We start from the raw sequence: 18724 nt of genomic DNA, 5'->3' as shown, positions 1-18724 counted from the left end.
GCCCACGTTTCTAACACAACCTTTGACTATAGTCCGATATAATCCTTCAGCTATTATTACTTATTTTATACTTCCATCAAAAATGTATACATTATGCAACCGTTATTGTACAAAATTAGTCCCCTGATATAGCCTATGGTTCAGTGTCATACTGTCATTGTGTCAAGAGTATAAAACTAAGTTAGAACCTTTACAGAGTAACTGGTCTCTCTTTGTTGCTTCTTTACCTTCGATTTGTTCACCTGGTACAGCGATTACTAGGGAAAAGCTGCCAATGGTCCAGCGAGAGGTTGTGCCACGTCAGCACCAACATGATCCAAAACCACATGTCTACGTTGTCTTCCTCGGAGATATAAAACGGTCATAAGACAGAGGAAGAGAGTTAGTATGGTCGCGTTACCTTCTTCCAACACTACATTACCCATTCCTCCACCTTTGGAGACACTTATGGTAAAGAATCTAGTACTCGTACCTGCATCCATTAAACGTGAGCTTCATTCAAAACAATTCGGTGACACACAAATCATCAGTAACTCTCTCTGTCTCTCTCTCTTACCAGGGTGGTATCAGCATAGTTTTTACGAACCCATAAACTCGCAAGAGCAAACGTGACAGGTAATTTTGCAGCAGCGTTACTCTGGAGGGCCTGATCATAGTAACATTTAGCTAGATGGAGATCAAAGGGAAGACCTTCTCCATGCTCATGCATGTAACCTAGGTTGAACATTGCTTGTGCATTTGATTGAGATTTAGCATACATGTATGCCTCTGCTGCACGTACGAAATCCCTCTCTGTACCCTGGGAATATCAGTAAGAGCCCCCATTGAATCAGTTAAAAGTCTAGATTTTATTAATGAGAAATGATATCTCTTGGAAAAATCAAATGGGTATAAATGGGTCATAAGTTAATGTTTGATGTATTAACCGTATGTTAACATTTTTCCAGAAAACAGAAGAATTCTTAAACTTCAAGCATGGGCAGACTTACCCGGCCGTAGTAATATGCATCTCCAATAAGCAATGCAGCATGTTCGTTTCCCTATTCAGAGGCACGCCACCACAAAGAATGAGCCAGATCGTTCCTCTCCTTATCTGTGCAAAACCCTAACACTCCCATGCACATGCTTCTTTCCCTGTATTTATCGAGGATCCAGGCAGCATTACTTTGTGCTACTTCATAACCGAGCTCGGACATTCTTGAATACAACAGAAAAGCCTTTCCTATATGACCTTTCAAGTAAGCTTCAAGAGCCCATCTAGAGAGAGAACTCCATGGTCCTCTTTCTGCTACTAGCTTATAAAAAGTCGTCGCCTACAACCAAAATGCCTCAATGATGTATTCAGAGTGCTCAGAGCAAACTACAAACACACCTTAAATGGATGGAAATAAAAATTAAAGCATGACACAGTACAAACTTAACAGAGATTCCTATTGATGGTTATAGGTTTTAGCAAATTACAACGCTCCTACCTCAAGCTCTAAAATGAAACTCCTTGCAACAATATGCAAGACTTAAAATATTGCCAATGAACTCCTGTCAATTAATCTTCTAAGTCTATTAGTTAACATATTTGGAGTTTCATTTTAACTGAATCGCATAGATATAAAACTACAGTATATGTATTTTGACATTTAAGGTAAGGAAGATAGTTACCATTTTCAAGTTCTTTGTAAGCCCAACGCCCGTATGGAACATCTTGGCGAGTTGATAAAAAGCCTTTTGGTTGACCAGTATTGGCAGCAACAAAGAAATATTTGTTTGCATGCCTCACATCCTTCTTGACTCCTATGCCTTTAAGATACAACAGTCCAAGGTTATAATGCCCGCTCGGGTCTTCATTATTTGCAGCCATCTCAAAATATTCTCTCGCCTGCACTTGAAGGGAAAATACCAACGGGGTATGGATATGTTCAACTCACTGATATGTCATAGTAATTGATCAGAGGTTGTGATGTTGAATAAATTTCTAGTAAGATAAAGAAGCAAGCCTGGGAAGTATGAAGTACCTTAGTGAAGTTTCTCTTATCAACTCCATAGCCTTTGACATACAATTAACCAAGACCATTAAATGCAGAATAGAGACCTTGTTTTACCGCAAGTGTAAGACACTTACGTGCCATATCATAATTTCTCTCAACACCAGCTCCTCTAGCATAAATTTCCCCAAGAAGCTCCATTGACATTGGCTCTCCTTTGTCTATCGCCTTAGAAAACCAGTACAAGGCCTTGGCCTGATCACACCTTAATCCTCTCAAACCAAAGTAATAAAACAGTCCAATTTTGTGCATTGTCGCAGCATTGCCTTTATCAGCCTGGTATTCCAAAATCTGAAAATCCTCATCTTCCTCCCCACGTGATTTCCTTAGTGCATCTTTATTCTCCTCTGTTCCACTATGGATTCTAACAGGTTCAACCATCATCGGAGAATCTCTAGAGATCAGAAAGCTATTGACTGCAGTCTCAGCTAGTTCAGCATACAATTGAACAGCTTTATCATACATCTGTGAATCATAATCACTTATTAATCAAGAAACCAAAAAAAAAGATGGAATAAAGAGCTCAGTGTCTGCTTACGTTTTGTCGTAAATATCTGAAAGCAAGTGCCATCTTAGATTGTGTATTGCCTCCCTCAGCCGCGAAATGATGATGCAGAATCGATTTACTTCGGCTAGTCTTCCGCATCATCCCGATCCCGTATACGAACCCCATCAGCGACTGAGAGTGCGGATCTCCGGAGGAAGCAGACGAATCTATATCTGAGACCGCTTCCTCCATTAAACTAGTGTTTCCTTCACTCGCCGCCGCCGCGAGAATTTTGTGGAGTCCAGAGTAATACTGCGGTAACGTGGACGGCGGAATCGTCTGGCTCGAAGATTGGACGCCATGAACAGGGGTCAAGATCTTCCATGGACTTAGATTCGGATTCCCCGAAATCAGAGGACTCGTCGTCGGCGCCATTATCGTCGAAGCCGTTGTTGAGATCGTCGTTGGAGAGAACGAGAACGAAGGGACGAGAATGAACGCAATGAGTGTAGAGAGAGAGTGTGAAGATAGATAGAGCAACGATGACTGTGTAACCTGAGACTCTCGTCATCTTGATCTTTCTCCAATCACTTTCTCAGACCATATGTTCCTTTTTCTTTTCTTTTCTTTTTTTTTTTCTGCGAAAAGAAGGATTGAAGAAGAAGAGGTAACGACGTCATCTCAGCGCACTTCCCTATTATGTTGCCACATCGATTATTATCATTGATCCAATATTCTTCCGCCACGTAATCATGTACATTTGTATGTATTAGAGTATCTCTATCAAAGGTTATTAGCAATATCTTAACAGTTACTTACGTTAAAAAATAAATCATATTAATGAAAAAAAACAAATTTTGCTAGTGATCGATCCTTGTGTTAGAGATTTAAGCATCACTAAGGATCGAGGTTGTGTCGACACCTGATTGGCTAGAGAGAAAAATATATATATTTTATTTTTTCTTTCCCTCATTCTCTCTCGCGACTGGTCCAACGCCTTTGTCCGTCGTCATCACTATCTCCACCGCATGTGCAACCAGCGACGATTCAAGTGTCGAAATAATAGTCTTTGGTTCAATGATGTTTCAATCAGTTTTCCTTGGTAAGAATCTCTCCGATTTCATTTGTAGATGGTGATGAATTAGAGTTATTTGTTGTGATTGAAATTAGGGTTCAATGAATCGTTCTTCGCTTTTGAGGATTGTTGCTGCATCTTAATTTGATTGTTTGAAAGTTTGTTCCTTTTAATAGCGTATGTACAATTTTTTTTCTGATTTGTGTGTTTGCTGCAGAACAAGTTGCAGAACTTGGCTGGACAACACTTAGATATCCTTGAGAACTTGACTCCGACAGTCAGGAAGCGTGTCGAGGTTCTAAGAGAGATTCAAGTGAGTAAATTTTTATCTTTTAGATGATATTGGAACTAGCCTTTGATTTTGTTTGTTTAGACGGTTGTTGTTGAGTTTTGATGATATTTGGTGGAGTAAACAATTGTTTGAATCCTTTTTTTCTTATAATTAAACCTTTGTAAAATCAATATGATGAAATGGAAGAAGCCTAAGAAAGGATCCAAAAACACAAAGCCGATCACTAATACTGAAGACTGTGAGAGTTTCTTTGCTTCTTCAGTAGCAGTTTAACAATTGATGATGAATTGGCTTTGTGTTTTTGGATCCGATCACTAAGACTTAAGACTGCAGTTTCTGTTTTTTTGTTCCTGCAGGTTTTGGTTTTAAAAACTGCAGTTTCTGTTTTGAATACTTTCAGGTTTTGGTTTTTAAACTGTAGGATTTGATTTTAAAAACTGCAGGTTCTGTTTAGTGTTCTTGCAGGTTTTCGTTTTGAAAACTGCAGTTTCTATTTTGAATACTTTCAGGTTTTGGTTTTTAAACTGTAGAATTTGATTTTAAAGACTGCAGGTTCTGTTTAGTGTTCTTGCAGGTTTTTGTTTTGAAAACTGCAGTTTCTATTTTGAATATTTTCATGTTTTGGTTTTTAAAATTGCAGGTTCTTCTTACAAATTGGACGTTTTGCTGCCACCAAGATTCAGACTTGAGGGAAGCTTTGCAGCTGGTGCTAGTTCCCAAACTCTTCTCACAAAAGGGCATAGCAATGTGGAGTATAGATTATTTTTAAGAACCTCAAATTTAACAACCTTCAATGGACCTATGAAATATCAAAGTTTCTTAAGAAGTACTTAATTTCACTTTTTTTTTTCAAAATTAAGAATAAAATTTGTTTTAAGATACTTTCATTACATTCTTTGATGGAGATACTCTTATTGACCAAGGTTATACTGTTATAGTAGACATGTACATTTTAGAATTAGGGTTTTTTAACCATTCTTTTATACTAGATTTTAGTTTTTAAAAACTAATATTGGATGGTGATTTTAGTTTTTGATTGTTTTCAATTTATTTTTGCGAGATTCTCAAAAATAACACCAAAATTAGATTTTTTTTTCAAATGTAGCACAACATCTCGAAAATTCCAAAATAACATTATATTTCAAAACGAGAAATGCCCAAGAATAACACTATTTAAGGTTTTTATTCCAAAACTAGCACATAGGTTCAACTTTTCCAAATTTAGCATTTTTTTATATAAATACTATGAATTTTAGTTTTAAAATTTGGAAACAAGTGATTGTGCTTCTTTGTGCCATGTAACTCTGCTGACGTGCTAGGAAAACTCCAAAAGGGTTTACGTTCCTTACGTCTCAACTCAATTAAACTGCTCTCACAGTTTGGTTGTCTTCTCCGTCGTTATGTCGTATACGGTGGTGGTAGAATTAGATTCACGATTTTAGATTTTTCTGGCAAAGCTTGTGTTAATCATTTCATATGAGATCTTCATTTTTTAGTTAATCGTCATCAATTTCTGGGAGAAACGCCAAAACGATTTGTTTATTCAATTCACCGTACTCCACCGCTTTAGCCGCTACAACATGCCCGTCGCAAGAAAAATCCAACTTTAGCCGCTACAACATGCCCATCGCAAGAAAAATCCAACCTTACTCTAGAATCACGACGAAACTCTCCGTGACTGTGGTCCTCTCAAATCGAATCAACACAATGGGAAGAGGTCGTCGTCTCATCTTGTTCCGGCGTTGACCAATCATCTATCTCGATCATGCTCTTATCTCAACTCGTCCTCTCACGCGACTACTCCGAATTCAAATAATCACTACCAAGACCACGAAGATGAGGATAATTATGAAGAAGAAGATGAAGAGAGACATAGCAAATTGAGGAGTATTAATTACAATATCTGGTACGGTTTATAGATTTGCTGGAGTTGGTGGATCGAAGACTCTTGTCATGAAGACAAAGAGAGAGATCATCGAAGAGGAAGAAGAAAAGCTATGGAGATGGTGGTGAGAGGCGGAGGAAAGGAGCAAGAGTCATTGCAGCAGAGATTATAGTGTTTGATGAGAGAGTTATTGTCATGGAAAAGAAGAAGATGGAGCCTGCAAAGTAGATAGTGAGGCTTCGTAAGGAGATGGAGATTAGAAGGATTGACTTGATTAAGACTTCTGAAGCTCAACTTCATCAGTTTTTGAACTTTTCCTTTGATTCTTCTTTCTAACATAAGATGATGCTATGGTTGTTGTTCTTCTTCTCTGTATTTCTGTGAACGTTTTGAGAATCGGTTTGCTCAACACAAAGAGAAAAAGCTTTATATCGTGTTAATAAGGTATATTCATTTGAGAATTGGTGTTTTGTAAAGGATTGTTGATTGGAGGAAGATGAGGAAGAGATCTATGAAGAGAGAGAAAATTTGGTTGTCGTCGTTGGCTTCTTCAGCTTCTAGTTTGCAGGTTTGGTGCTATAGTACATTTACAAGTTTAAACTTGAATGTATTATGATCTTCCTACTCATTGTGATGTCAGATCTCAGCTTAAGGGGTCAATCATTTTGTAGAACTTATAGTTAATGCTTACATTTAGGGATACCTTCATAAAATTCAAAGACATCATCCTAAATAATATGAAATCCTTCCTAAATTTAAAGAAATGAGTTTTGACCCATTTTTTAATTTATGTTTTGCTGAAGTATATTACAAACTACTCCATTTAGTGAAGGATATTGATTTTATTTTGTGAACATCATGATATTAAATATATATATATATACATGAATATGTATGACTAATGATTTGATTTTGTGTTTTTCTGAATTTTTATGAAGGTCATCATGAAGTTTAAGAAACCTTCCTAAATTTCAAAGAATCACCTATTCAAGCAATATCCATATATATACTTTTATTTTTATATTATATTTGAATGAAAGACTTGTCTAACTGGTTACATGCTAGTACAATACTCAAAGATCCCTCTTCGAGTCCTTATGGGGCATGTATGTTTTGTTTTCTTTGTTTTCCTTTTATTTTATTTTGATGAAGGCCTTCCTGATATATGAGATGTCCTTCCTAAATATTTTTGTTGTGCATAAAAGTAGTATAGTGTAACTGTGTTATCAACAAAAGTTTAAACGTTTTATAGTAATGATGGATGCTCGGTGTTGGTTTTTCAAGTTACAAGAATAGGAGAAAAGATTCTACGAGCTATTTTGAATGGATCAAGGAAGCATTTATGAATAATGATGTTATGAAAATATATTTCAATTCATAAAACAAGGAACAAAAGTTTGAATGGATCAAGGAAGCATCTATGAATAATGATGTTATGAAAATATATTTCAATTCATAAAACAAGGAAATGTTCAATATAAAAACTCAGCATTACTAAAAATAATTGTAAAACATAAAAAACATTTCCATTAGTACAAGGTAATGGTTTCATTTTTGTGCTATCCTAGTGTTTAGCAATATCCAGATTTTTTATGAAAGTCATCCTGAAATCTAAGCTTGTTATGAAGCTCATCATGAATTTAAGGAATCCTTCCTGAATTTCACTACCAACTCACATCATACATTTTTCTTGCTGCTAATCATCTATCTTAACTTACAGGTTTCAATTTTGTTAACAATCATCACATTATAAGACAAACCTGAAAGACAAGTAAGAGAAAATGTGCTTCCCAAAGCAAATGACATAAATAATATACCAAAAAAAATCAACATTATCAAAAAAATGAAACTGTTGAATTGATCAAGTGTAAAGCATAGTTTAAGGTAAAAGATGTCATTTCCATGTAGCTGGATAAAAGAGGATTCCTTACTGTTTTATTAATAAGAGAGACACTAACATTAGTAAAGAACAACACAAAAATATTAATAACAAATAAGATCGAAGTACCTCTTCAAACCAAGCTTATGTCCTTTACAAGAGAATCGAAACCAAATAACTCCAGCTTGGCTTCCTTCTTATGGCCATTAAATCCATCTTCTGGACTTGTCCCATCCCTTGCATTAGCGCCCACATCTCCTGGTGTAACTACTTTTACGATCCTGTCAAAAATCTGCAAATGTGAGACACTCATGATGAAATAAGGTACCGAAGACTGAAACATTCAACAATAGTTTTCCATGGTACAGTTTGGAATATTCATGCTCCCATGATTCTTTAAACTAGAAGTTCCCTTGGAGGATTCTCTTACCAACAGTAAGGAAGAAGCCAAAAATATAAATTATCTAGTAGACTTATGCAACCCATCTACCAATGTGACCAGATTCAACCACAACTAGTGATTGAAGCAAACGTAGATGAAAAAAAAAAAAAAACTATAATGTGACTCTTATCAAGCTAACGTTACTTTCAACATCAAATTCTATGGGAACTATGAAATGAAAAATCTATAATGTGAATCTTACAGCATAACTACCATTTCTATGGGGAACTATGAAATGAAAAATCTAAACGTGGCAGCCTTAGAATCATAGAAATCGAACCAAATTGGATCCCATTCTACTGATCAGTACACAAAACTGTCATCATCCTTAAAATACTTGAAGAAGCATGATCACAAAACCAGACGAAAACGAAGCTTTAGCTTGATCATCTTGCTGAACCATAGCACAAAGATCTTCAACGAGATCTGAACCAGAGCTCGTCGTTCGCCTCTGATGTCGCCAATGCAAATTTTTCACTAATGATTCACCTCTTTCCTTGATTTCAGGCTATGATTCACTTCCACTTCAGATTGGATTGGGTTCGGCAGATTCACATTTCTCAGATTCTCTCTCACTCTCACCATATTCTCTCGCTCGAGGAACACAGAGTTCTCCCGATTTCAACATTTTTTTCAACTTTGTTATTAATATTTGTTATTAGTGATATATAAGTTTGTGCTAATTTTGTCATTTTTAAGGATGTGTGCTAAGTTTTTGGAAAAAAAACTTAAATTAGAGCTATTTTGAGAATCTCCCATTCAAAATTCTTCTTTCAAAATTAAATTCTAAATTCAAAATACTAAACTATATATATATATATATATATATATATATTTGAACACAACAACTTTCATTAAAAACTTAAAACCTCAAAGGAAGGATGTTCTTACAACTTAGAATCAAACGGTTACAAGAAAGGTAAAGATAAAGACTACATGAGTCTTCCAAAGAGATGCACAACCTTGAGGAGTTTGCAAAAGGTGAAAGATCTTTTGGTGTCTTGTAGGATTCAAATTTGAAGGCAAGCTTCAGGAAATCCCTGACCAAAAGGTGGTCATACTTCGCTCTTACGGTAGACGCATTGGAGCTTTTGAAAGTGTGCTCCATGGAGGAGACTAAGGGGTGAGATGGTTGCAGAGTGGTCATGGCGGTTGAAGAAGATGAAAACGGGGCTCTCATTGGGAGGGTAACAGGCCGTAACAAAACAGGTGGGTCATCCCTCTCATGGCAATGGAGGTAAATGAATTCCACACAAAGCTTGTAATCAGTTTGTTCCTGGACTAGATCAACATACCCAAGTTTTCTATCTAATGGTGGTAAACGAAGCAGGGGTTCAAAGGGTTCAAAGATAGTGTTCAGGCAGGCTGTCGGATCAGATTCAAAGATATGTCTACACAACGCAAGCATCCGGACAGGGTTAAGAGACTGACCTCGACAAAATAATCTAAGAAGCAACTTTGGAGCCACCGATGTTCTGCTACCGAGAGAAACTCGTCTTGACCAAGCAGAGATAAGCGGTACTTCCATAGAGATGCAAAAAAGTTCATGATTGGGTTCAGGAGTCGGGTGAGGCGGATAGAAGATGCTGGTGAAGGCAAGGTAACCCCAACATTGTAACGGTGGGGTCATAATGCCAAGCTTCACCAAGCAGTCTTCCTCAAAGAGATCATCCCTGGAATCACATTGAACTCGACACAAAGGGTTCTCAAGCAAATTAAACGAAGCCAATGTTCCGCTATCGAGGGAACCTCGTCTTGACCAAGCAGATAACACCGGTACTAAGCAATTTGATCTTGATATAAAGCAAGTATAGGCGGATCGAGGGAGATTCCAGTGCAGGGATGCATCATAGCCTAAGTAGAGTAGGCTATCTACCAGGGTTCCAAAGTAAGATTGAGGAGCAAACCTGGGCCAAATAGATATCGAGGTTGGGACAGAAGCAACCGGAGTTATGATGTTCTTCGTCAAGATCTTTAAAGGCTTCGGCGTCAACACAGAGCTCCCGTCCAGCTGCAGCCAAGTAAACCACTTGGAGAGAGGATATAAATCCGAGGATCGGTGAGATGTTATGGTTGACTGTGGAAAAGGCCAGATCGAGAGATTAACACCAAGGAGATCAGGCCATTTGGGGGGGTTGAGGGGTGAGTTCAGGCAGTAGGGTACTCAGTCGAGTAGCTACGCTGAGAGAGGAGAGTGGATGTAGAGGAACGAGGGACGGTGGATGAAGCTGATGCATAGCCGGAGCAGAGATCTGAATTCTCAAGAGGACTCCGGTGAAAAAAACCAAAAACACAAACGAGATTTGCAGGCAGAAGTAGAGAGGGATCGAAGATACTGAGAGATCCCGACGCCGGTGAGCCGGAGCTCTACCGGCGTCGGAAGATGATGAGATGAGCGGCGCCTCGATTATCGTGTCAGAGAGAATTATGGCGAACGAATGAACTTATAAACTCAGTCGATATATTGTTAAAGTCAAAAAAAAAAAACTAAACTATATATATCCCTCAAAACTATACTCTAAATGTGAAATTGAGAACCCAAACCTAAAAAAAAAATTCTAAAAATTAATTTTAAATATTTTAATATGTTAAATAGTGCTATTTTTTGAAATTTATGAAATGTGTGTTATAATTGTTCATAAAATTTGTTTTAATGCTATTTTAGGGTATTTCTCTTTATTTTATTTATAAAAGAGAGAATATACAAAACAATGCTAGTAACCTTTGATTAAAATTTACTCAGATTCATCAGTGTTTACATAAAACGTGTGGGGAAAAATGATTTCAGTACTAGGAGATAATCTAAGGACTAGGCCACGTAAATTAAATTTGCAATAATCCTCGAGGCATGCACTTAATGACTTAATCAAAGCAAATCAGATAATAAATCCACGAAATAAAAATTCATAAACAAATCTCACCTTCATAAATAACAACAAAAACAAACATGGTATGTAATTCTCCATTTTCCTCCACTTATAAAGAACACGCATATATACTCACCCGTAACGCGAAAACAAAAAGAAGAAAAAAAACTCAAAAGAAAAATCACAAAACGAACAATGGATATTAGCAAAATTATGGCTGTGGTCGTAGCCGTCGTCGTCCTCTACTCCGTCCAGACTACGGCACAAAACCCTCAGGCGATGGCTTGCGTGCAAAAACTGTTGCCGTGTCAGCCTTACGTACACTCGGTGAATCCACCTCCTCCATCGTCGTGTTGCGGGCCGTTGAAAGCGATGGTAGAAACAGACGCACAGTGTTTATGCACCGTTTTTAACAACCCTGAGATACTCAAAGCCCTAAACCTCACCAAAGAGAACGCTCTCGATCTTCCCAAGGCTTGTGGAACTAACCCTGACGTGTCACTCTGCGCCAAACTCGCTTGTGAGTAGTGATTATATTCTTCGGTTTAACTTCTCATCGATCAATAACTTTAATTAGTAGTATTTATTAGATTAACATCTTAGAAACGTAAACGAGTATGATTTTCATATGTTTCTCTCATGTTTTATGAAGCTTCTCCGACTAGTGCGTCGTCAGGACCAACCAACGGTATGCCACTAATTCATATTTAATTTCGAATTTGATGTTACGATATTTCATTGAGAAGCATAAATATTCATAAAAATACATAAACTATAATGATGTTTTATCAAACTAATGATGTGGCCTAATAATTGAACATGCAGGTACCTCTGCCGCTTCTTCCGTCAGCTTTAATCGATTTAGCTTTTTGTCTGCTTTTGTGGCATTGATCTTCTTTTGATTATGTCACTTACATGTCTGTATTTTTATATTTTGTCCGTATTTTGTTTAAGCATTATCTTAAATTTGTTGTAAACATTTTCATTGTTTATTAAAACACACTGTACACAAGCTTCAGCCTTCAGCCAACCCTAAAATTACTAACATTAATAATGGAGTGGGCTAAATTAAAAGTGTCCACCACACCAGCTTCGACCACTGGGGTATGAGACATTCGATTGCCCTCTATCGTTTATAATTATCATATTCAGGGCAAAGCTACTAGACATACAAACATGTAATTGCATCAATGAAAACCAAAAACATACATTAACCAAAAAAGAAAAAGCCGCCAAAGAAAGATTGAAAAATTAGGCAACAAAACAAGAAAATGGTGAAATAGTGCAGATAAAAACAGGTGAAATAGTTTGAAATAGTAGTAAGAATATATAAGCAAACAGATAATAGTTTGATTTCATTTATTTCGTATCAAATCTCTCACTTTTAACTCAAAAACGAATTTGACGACAAGTAAATTGATACTTGTCGTGATTTCTCAAAATGATGGCTAATCATAGCAAAATTCAAAGTCAAAACCAATTAGCAATAACTTTATATATCTATATATCATGCATAATTTTATATACTAAATAATGCTGGTACATATTCACTTTCCCAACATCTTAATACCTCATGACATATTATTTTCTCCAATGGAGAGACTAAATAACAAGATTGTGAGGACATGCATGGTATAGTACTTGTTACATGCACATAGGACGGGGTAATTAACATCCAGTCAATTTAAATCCAAATTCAGAATTTTTATTTTGTATTCGTTACTTCTATTTACGCATTCAATACTATTATAAAAAATCAGGTAATATAAAAAATCTACTAAATTGAGATACAAAACTTACCTCCATGATATCAATCGATTGACTCTATCTAAACAATAAATCATTTCTCTCTCAATATAAGATAATATTATTATAACAAATCAAGTAATTTAAAAAATATACTAAATTGAGATACAAAACTTACCTCCATGTATTATCCAGGCATTCAATAATATTATAAAAAATCAGGTCATATAAAAAATCTACTAAATTGAGATACAAAACTTACCTCCATGTTTGACTCTATTTAAACAATAAATCATTTCTCTCTATATATAAGATAATATTATTATAACAAATCAGGTAATTTAAAAAATCTACTAAATTGAGATACAAAACTTACCTTTATGTATGACGGGTATATCGATACCATGATTTTGGAGAATTTGATGAGATTTAGGAAATTTGGAATTTTAATAGATTTTAGAAAAGTTGATATGATTTTTTTGTAAAATTCTTTCAAATGTACATAATAAAACCATGAGATTTGAATTTCTGTATTTTTAACTAAACAAATCCTCTCAAATTCTCTAGAATCCCTAAAAATCACTAAAATCCAAATCCACAAACTGTTTTTAGTAACAGTGGATTTTAAAGTAGTTTTTTAAATAATCAGTTCAATAACAATGGATTTTAATATACTTTTTAAAATCTATGATTGAATAATATAAGATTTGTAAATATTACACAAATCACTTAATGTCAAATTGAATACACCCCTAATTCTCGTTAAACAAATAAATCATTTCTCTCTATACAAAATATAATATTATTATAAAAAATCAGGTAATATAAAAAATCTACAAAATTGAGATACATAACGCACCTCCATGTTTGACTCCATTTATACAAATAAATCCATTTATCTGTATATATATGATCATCCAGAGTGGGTTTTCCCCCATTTCACCACTTTTCCAACATTCTTTAAAAACCGCCACACTCCGATTTCTTCTCTGATTAACCGTTCAGCGGTTGCAAAATTTTTCTTATTTAAAGAGTGTTGGATTTCCCAGTCTCCCTACACGAAATCATTGTTCTTTCATTCCCGGCTTTTGTCTTACCCTCTGTCTAAAAACCTAACCCAAGAAATGGCCAATCTCAATTTCCCTGCCGCTGGTGCTTTCGAAATTCCGGGTAACCTGTGCGACCAAGCAACGAGAGCCTCTCAATTCAGTCTTCTGGTACGCCCGGCAAACCCTCGTCGCCAGAACCTCCGTGCAATGATCCGATTCTTCCCTCGTCTTTGGGGGATGGATAATTCGGTCATTGGACGTGTTGTCGAACACGATCGTTCCCAATTCCTCTTTCAGTCTAATGAGGCATTACAACTAGTGTATCGACGGGGTCCATGGAGTTTCAATGAATGGATGGTGGCAATGGAACTGTGGCAACCAAACCTACCAAATGAAAATCCCCTCTCAATCAATTTCTAGATTCAAATTCGGGGAATCCCACTGCAATTCTTCACTGCTCCAATGGTGTGGTACATTGCGGAGACATTGGGAACAATGCTTGATTCTGAGATTGAGAATTTAGCGGGTGGTAATGTCGAATTCGCAAGAGTTTGCATCCAATGGCCGCTCGATCAACCAATCATCTTCCAACGCCGGTTCCGTTTTGGGAATGAATGGGCTGAGATCTCTTTCAAATTTGAAAGATTGAGAAACTACTGCTTCCAGTGTTTTTCTCTACGACACGATCTCTCTGAATGCACAGAAGAACCACAAGAGGATGCTCATGCTCATAATCCTCCACCACCACCACCAGGGGCCATGATCAATGCTCCTAGAATGGTGATTCCAAACCAACAGATCCCTTATCCTGCTATTGCTCAACCTGCAGTCAATCAACTTGGACATCACGATCGTCTGGCCCTCCCACCTCCGCACCAACCGCAAGAGGAACTAACAGTGTTGGTACCTATTAATGGCCAGATGATCTCAATCGGAGACCTTCGCAGTCTCTATCACAACTACACTGCAGTTGTTGACCCTTCTGAAGCAGAAGCACGTCGTCGAGGTCTGATCTTAGCACTGGAACATACAGGGAACCGCATCCTAGAAGCGGTAACACGTCCTCTACCTCATCTAATGACCCAACAGAGGAAACGACGCAGGATGTCTTCACCAATGGATGCCAGTTCATCCTCTAACACCAACGATAGAGGCGCGGCAGGCCCGGTTCCGCCAGATAACCAATGAGGATAGCCAGTTGGAACTGTCAGGGAATGGGGAAGTTCCCTACGGTTCTACGCCTTAAGGAGATATGTCGTCAATATCTTCTGGACGCAATCTTCCTCATTGAAACGAAGCAATCAAAGGATCATATTACTGCAGTTGTTGTTTCTCTAGGTTTTACTAATTTCTGTATTGTACCGCCTCAAGGCCTCAGTGGTGGCTTGGCTTTGCTTTGGAAACCTTCTATCGATATCACTATTTTGTACCAAGATGCAAGACTTGTAGATTGTTCTATTAATGACAAAATCTTTACTTTCTACTTGTCTTGTGTTTATGGACATCCTGATCCACAATATCGATATGAACTTTGGGAACGTCTACAACGGCTAGTTGTCAACCGTAATGAAGCCTGGATTATGATTGGCGATTTCAATCAAATTCGGAATAATAGTGAAAAGATTGGAGGCCACAATCGAGATGCAAGTACATTCCATGACTTCAACAATATGATGTCTACTTGTGACATGCTTGACTTGAAGCATATTGGCAACAAATTCAGTTGGAGTGGACAGCGAAGCATTATGAAGAATGGTATCCGAACTAAAGAGCTTATACAATGTTGTCTGGACAGAGCTGTTGCGAATACAGAATGGTTCTCCTACTTTCCGGCATCAACTGCTGAATTCTTAGAACCAATAGAGTCAGACCATCGGCCTGTTGTCGTAGATATTTTGACAGAAACAAGGGTGAAGAGAGGTATGTTCCGTTATGATCGCCGCTTAGCAGACAGAGAGGGTTTTATGGAGTCAGTGACACAAGATTGGAGAAACCTCCCACAAGGTCTTCTTTTTTCGGAGAAGATTAGTTTATTGCGTTCAAAAATAGCTAAGTGGAAGCGCTCCAATCTAACCAACTCTGCGGAAGAAATAAAAACACTCAAGACACAACTAGAAGCAGAGTTTTGTAAGCCTTCCCCAGAGCATATGAAGATTTGAGATATCAAACGTTCTCTAAGCAAGGCTTATCTCCATGAGGAGATTTACTGGAAACAGAAAAGTAGATCACAATGGCTAAATGAAGGTGATCATAACACCTTATACTTTTATGGAAGTGTCAAATCCCGAAAAGCCAAGAACAGAATGGTCTCAGTTTATGACTCTACTGGGGTTGAACATGTTGGTGATGAGAAAATATCAATACTGGCTACAAAGTATTTTCAAGACCAGTTTCAGCAGCCGAGACATAATAATTGGGGGGACTTCTTTGATGATATACCTGCTCCAGTAACAGCTGATATGAATATGCTCCTCACTAAAGAGGCAACCGATGATGAGATAAAACAAGTTGTCTATGCTATCAAAGGCGATCGTGCACCAAGACCAGATGGAATGACAGGTTACTTCTATCATCAGTTTTGGGATATTCTAGGTACAGACATAACTAATGAGATCAAGACCTTCTTCCGGACAAGCATCATGCCACCTTGTCTCAACAAAACACACATATATCTCATACCGAAGATTGATCAACCAAGACTCATGAGCGACTACCGACCCATTAGTCTCTGCAATGTCTCATATAAAGTAATTTCTAGAATCCTCACAAATCGCCTGAAGCTTATCCTCCCAGATATCATATCGATTGAACAAACGGCCTTTGTTCCTGGACGACTAATCACAAACAACATTTTAGTGGCCCATGAGTTACTACATTCCCTAATGTCCAGAAAGCGACAATCAAAGAGTTACATGGCGATCAAGACCGACATCAGTAAAGCTTATGACCGTGTCAATTGGAAATTCCTGGAGAAAACAATGGCTCCGTTGGGTTTTAATCAAACATGGATCACTTGGATTATGGCTATGGTTCGATCAGTCTCCTACTCAGTGTTAGTTAATGGTAGTCCTACTGGCACCATCACCCCAAAGAGAGGCATCCGCCAAGGTGACCCTATCTCTCCCTATTTGTTTCTCTTTGTTGCGGAAATGTTGACACAGAAAATGCGGCAAGAAGAAGCAAAAGGAAATATCAAAGGCTTATCAATAAGCAATAACGGTCCTAGAGTCACTCATCTTCTGTTTGCGGATGATTCACTATTTTTCTGTAAAGCCAATCAGCAGAATAGTGCAGCCCTTGCTCGATTTTTAGAACAATATGGCTACGTATCAGGACAAAGAGTGAACCACAATAAATCTTTCATCACTTTTGGTTCACGTGTCACAGAAGAAAAACAAGGGATTGTCCAAAACAAGATCAATATCACCAATGTGGGAGGCTGTGGAAAATATTTAGGTTTACCAGAGGAATTCTCAAGGAAGAAATGTCAGATGTTTGAGTATATTGCTAAGAGGGTGCAAGGAAAAACAAAAAACTGGCACACCAAATTTTTGTCAGAAGGTGGTAAAGAAGTCCTACTGAAGTCTATTGCACTAGCAATGCCAACACATGCTATGAGTTGCTTTAAACTTCCGGTTACTATATGTCAGGAAATCACGTCTCTCATACAACAGTTTTGGTGGGGATCAGATGAGTCGAAAAAACGAATCCCATGGGTTGCGTGGAAACGTATGAACCTACCCAAGTCAGAGGGTGGATTGGGTTTCTGGGACATCGAAAAATTTAATGATGCTCTACTGGCCAAACAAGCTTGGAGAATCATGACATCACCGGAGTCCCTTCTCGCCAGACTTTTGAAAAACAGATATTTTCCGGAGTCTAATATACAACAGGCATCCTTAAGCCGGAAGTCTTCTCATGGTTGGCGATCAATTTTACAAGGACGTGATCTACTACTCAAAGGGCTTTGATACCAACTCGGAGATGGTGCAACAATCAAGGCTACAACTGATCCATGGATTCCATCTCATCCACCACAACCAGAAACTATTCACTCCTTACCTACAAATACAGTTCTCAACGAACTATGGCAAGCTGGTGGACGTCAATGGGATGAGTCGAAGTTATGTCAGCATCTTTCACTTGAAGATGCGGACTTTGCCCGACGCATATATATTCCCCAACATCAATGCCCAGATAAACTTATCTAGCATTATACCAAGAATGGAGTTTACACCGTGAAATCAGGCTACTGGTTGAGTCAACATTTGCCCGATGACGATGAACAAACTGCCCCTCCACCTGGTAACCCTTTGGTAAAACAGAAACTATGGAAAACATCTCTTCCACCAAAACTAAAACATTTCTACTGGCGAGTGTTATCTGCTGCCCTAGGAACTGCTCATGAACTCAATCGTCGAGGAATCCCAATTGAAGAAACCTGCCAACATTGCTGTCAAGGTACCGAATCAATAAACCACATGCTATTCCAATGTCAGTATGCTTCAATAATATGGCGACAGTCCAATCTCCCTACTGTTCCCACATTTTCATCATCGCTTGAAGATAACGTTGAAGCATTACTGCTCATGTACAACTCTGGCTTGGATAAAAATGCACAACATCTACCTTTTTGGATTGGCTGGCAAATATGGAAATCAAGGAAGGATCTTGTTTTCAATAAAGTAACTTGGGAGACAAGTTCAGTACTTCAGAAAGCTAAAGATGATGTGGAAGAATGGCTATCTGCAACACAACCATCATTACATCGGCCTCATTGCAGTACATCATCAACAAGTTCAATTTCCTCTTACTGGCAACCTCCTCCAAGAGATGTAGTCAAGGTAAATTTTGATGGCAGCTTTCACTTACACAATGGGAGCATAGGAGTAGGATGGATAATTCGTGATGAAAGACGATCTTATCTATTGTCCGGCAGCTCAAAACTCAAACAAGCATCTAC

The 18724-nt window shown here is 37.7% G+C and overlaps 1 protein-coding gene, 1 long non-coding RNA gene and 1 pseudogene across 2 annotated transcripts; 2 read left to right on the top strand and 1 right to left on the bottom strand.

Moving 5' to 3' along the window:
* On the bottom strand, positions 40 to 3268 carry LOC104702051 (annotated as a pseudogene).
* Positions 3453 to 4815, top strand: LOC104702050. Its single transcript, XR_753927.2, has 3 exons — positions 3453 to 3628; positions 3819 to 3914; positions 4534 to 4815. It is a non-coding gene; the product is annotated as an uncharacterized LOC104702050 (long non-coding RNA).
* Positions 11134 to 11868, top strand: LOC104704860 (protein YLS3-like). Its single transcript, XM_010420880.1, has 3 exons — positions 11134 to 11486; positions 11619 to 11654; positions 11792 to 11868. Exons 1-3 carry the CDS (start codon positions 11162 to 11164, stop codon positions 11866 to 11868), a joined length of 438 nt encoding a protein of 145 aa, XP_010419182.1. The 5' UTR covers positions 11134 to 11161.

The sequence above is a fragment of the Camelina sativa genome, chromosome 7, assembly GCF_000633955.1.
Source record: "Camelina sativa cultivar DH55 chromosome 7, Cs, whole genome shotgun sequence".
In the NCBI taxonomy this organism is placed as follows: Eukaryota; Viridiplantae; Streptophyta; class Magnoliopsida; order Brassicales; family Brassicaceae; genus Camelina; species Camelina sativa.
The sequence above is the reverse complement of the archived record's forward strand: the minus strand, read 5'-3'. Positions and strand labels throughout refer to the sequence as shown.

Bases quoted from the DNA above. Each gene is read 5' to 3' on its own strand.
- LOC104704860 (XM_010420880.1), top strand. From the start codon at position 11,162: ATGGATATTAGCAAAATTATGGCTGTGGTCGTAGCCGTCGTCGTCCTC. The intron at 11,487-11,618 runs GTGAGTAGTGAT...TGTTTTATGAAG, and splicing joins ACTCTGCGCCAAACTCGCTT to CTTCTCCGACTAGTGCGTCG. The intron at 11,655-11,791 runs GTATGCCACTAA...TTGAACATGCAG, and splicing joins GTCGTCAGGACCAACCAACG to GTACCTCTGCCGCTTCTTCC.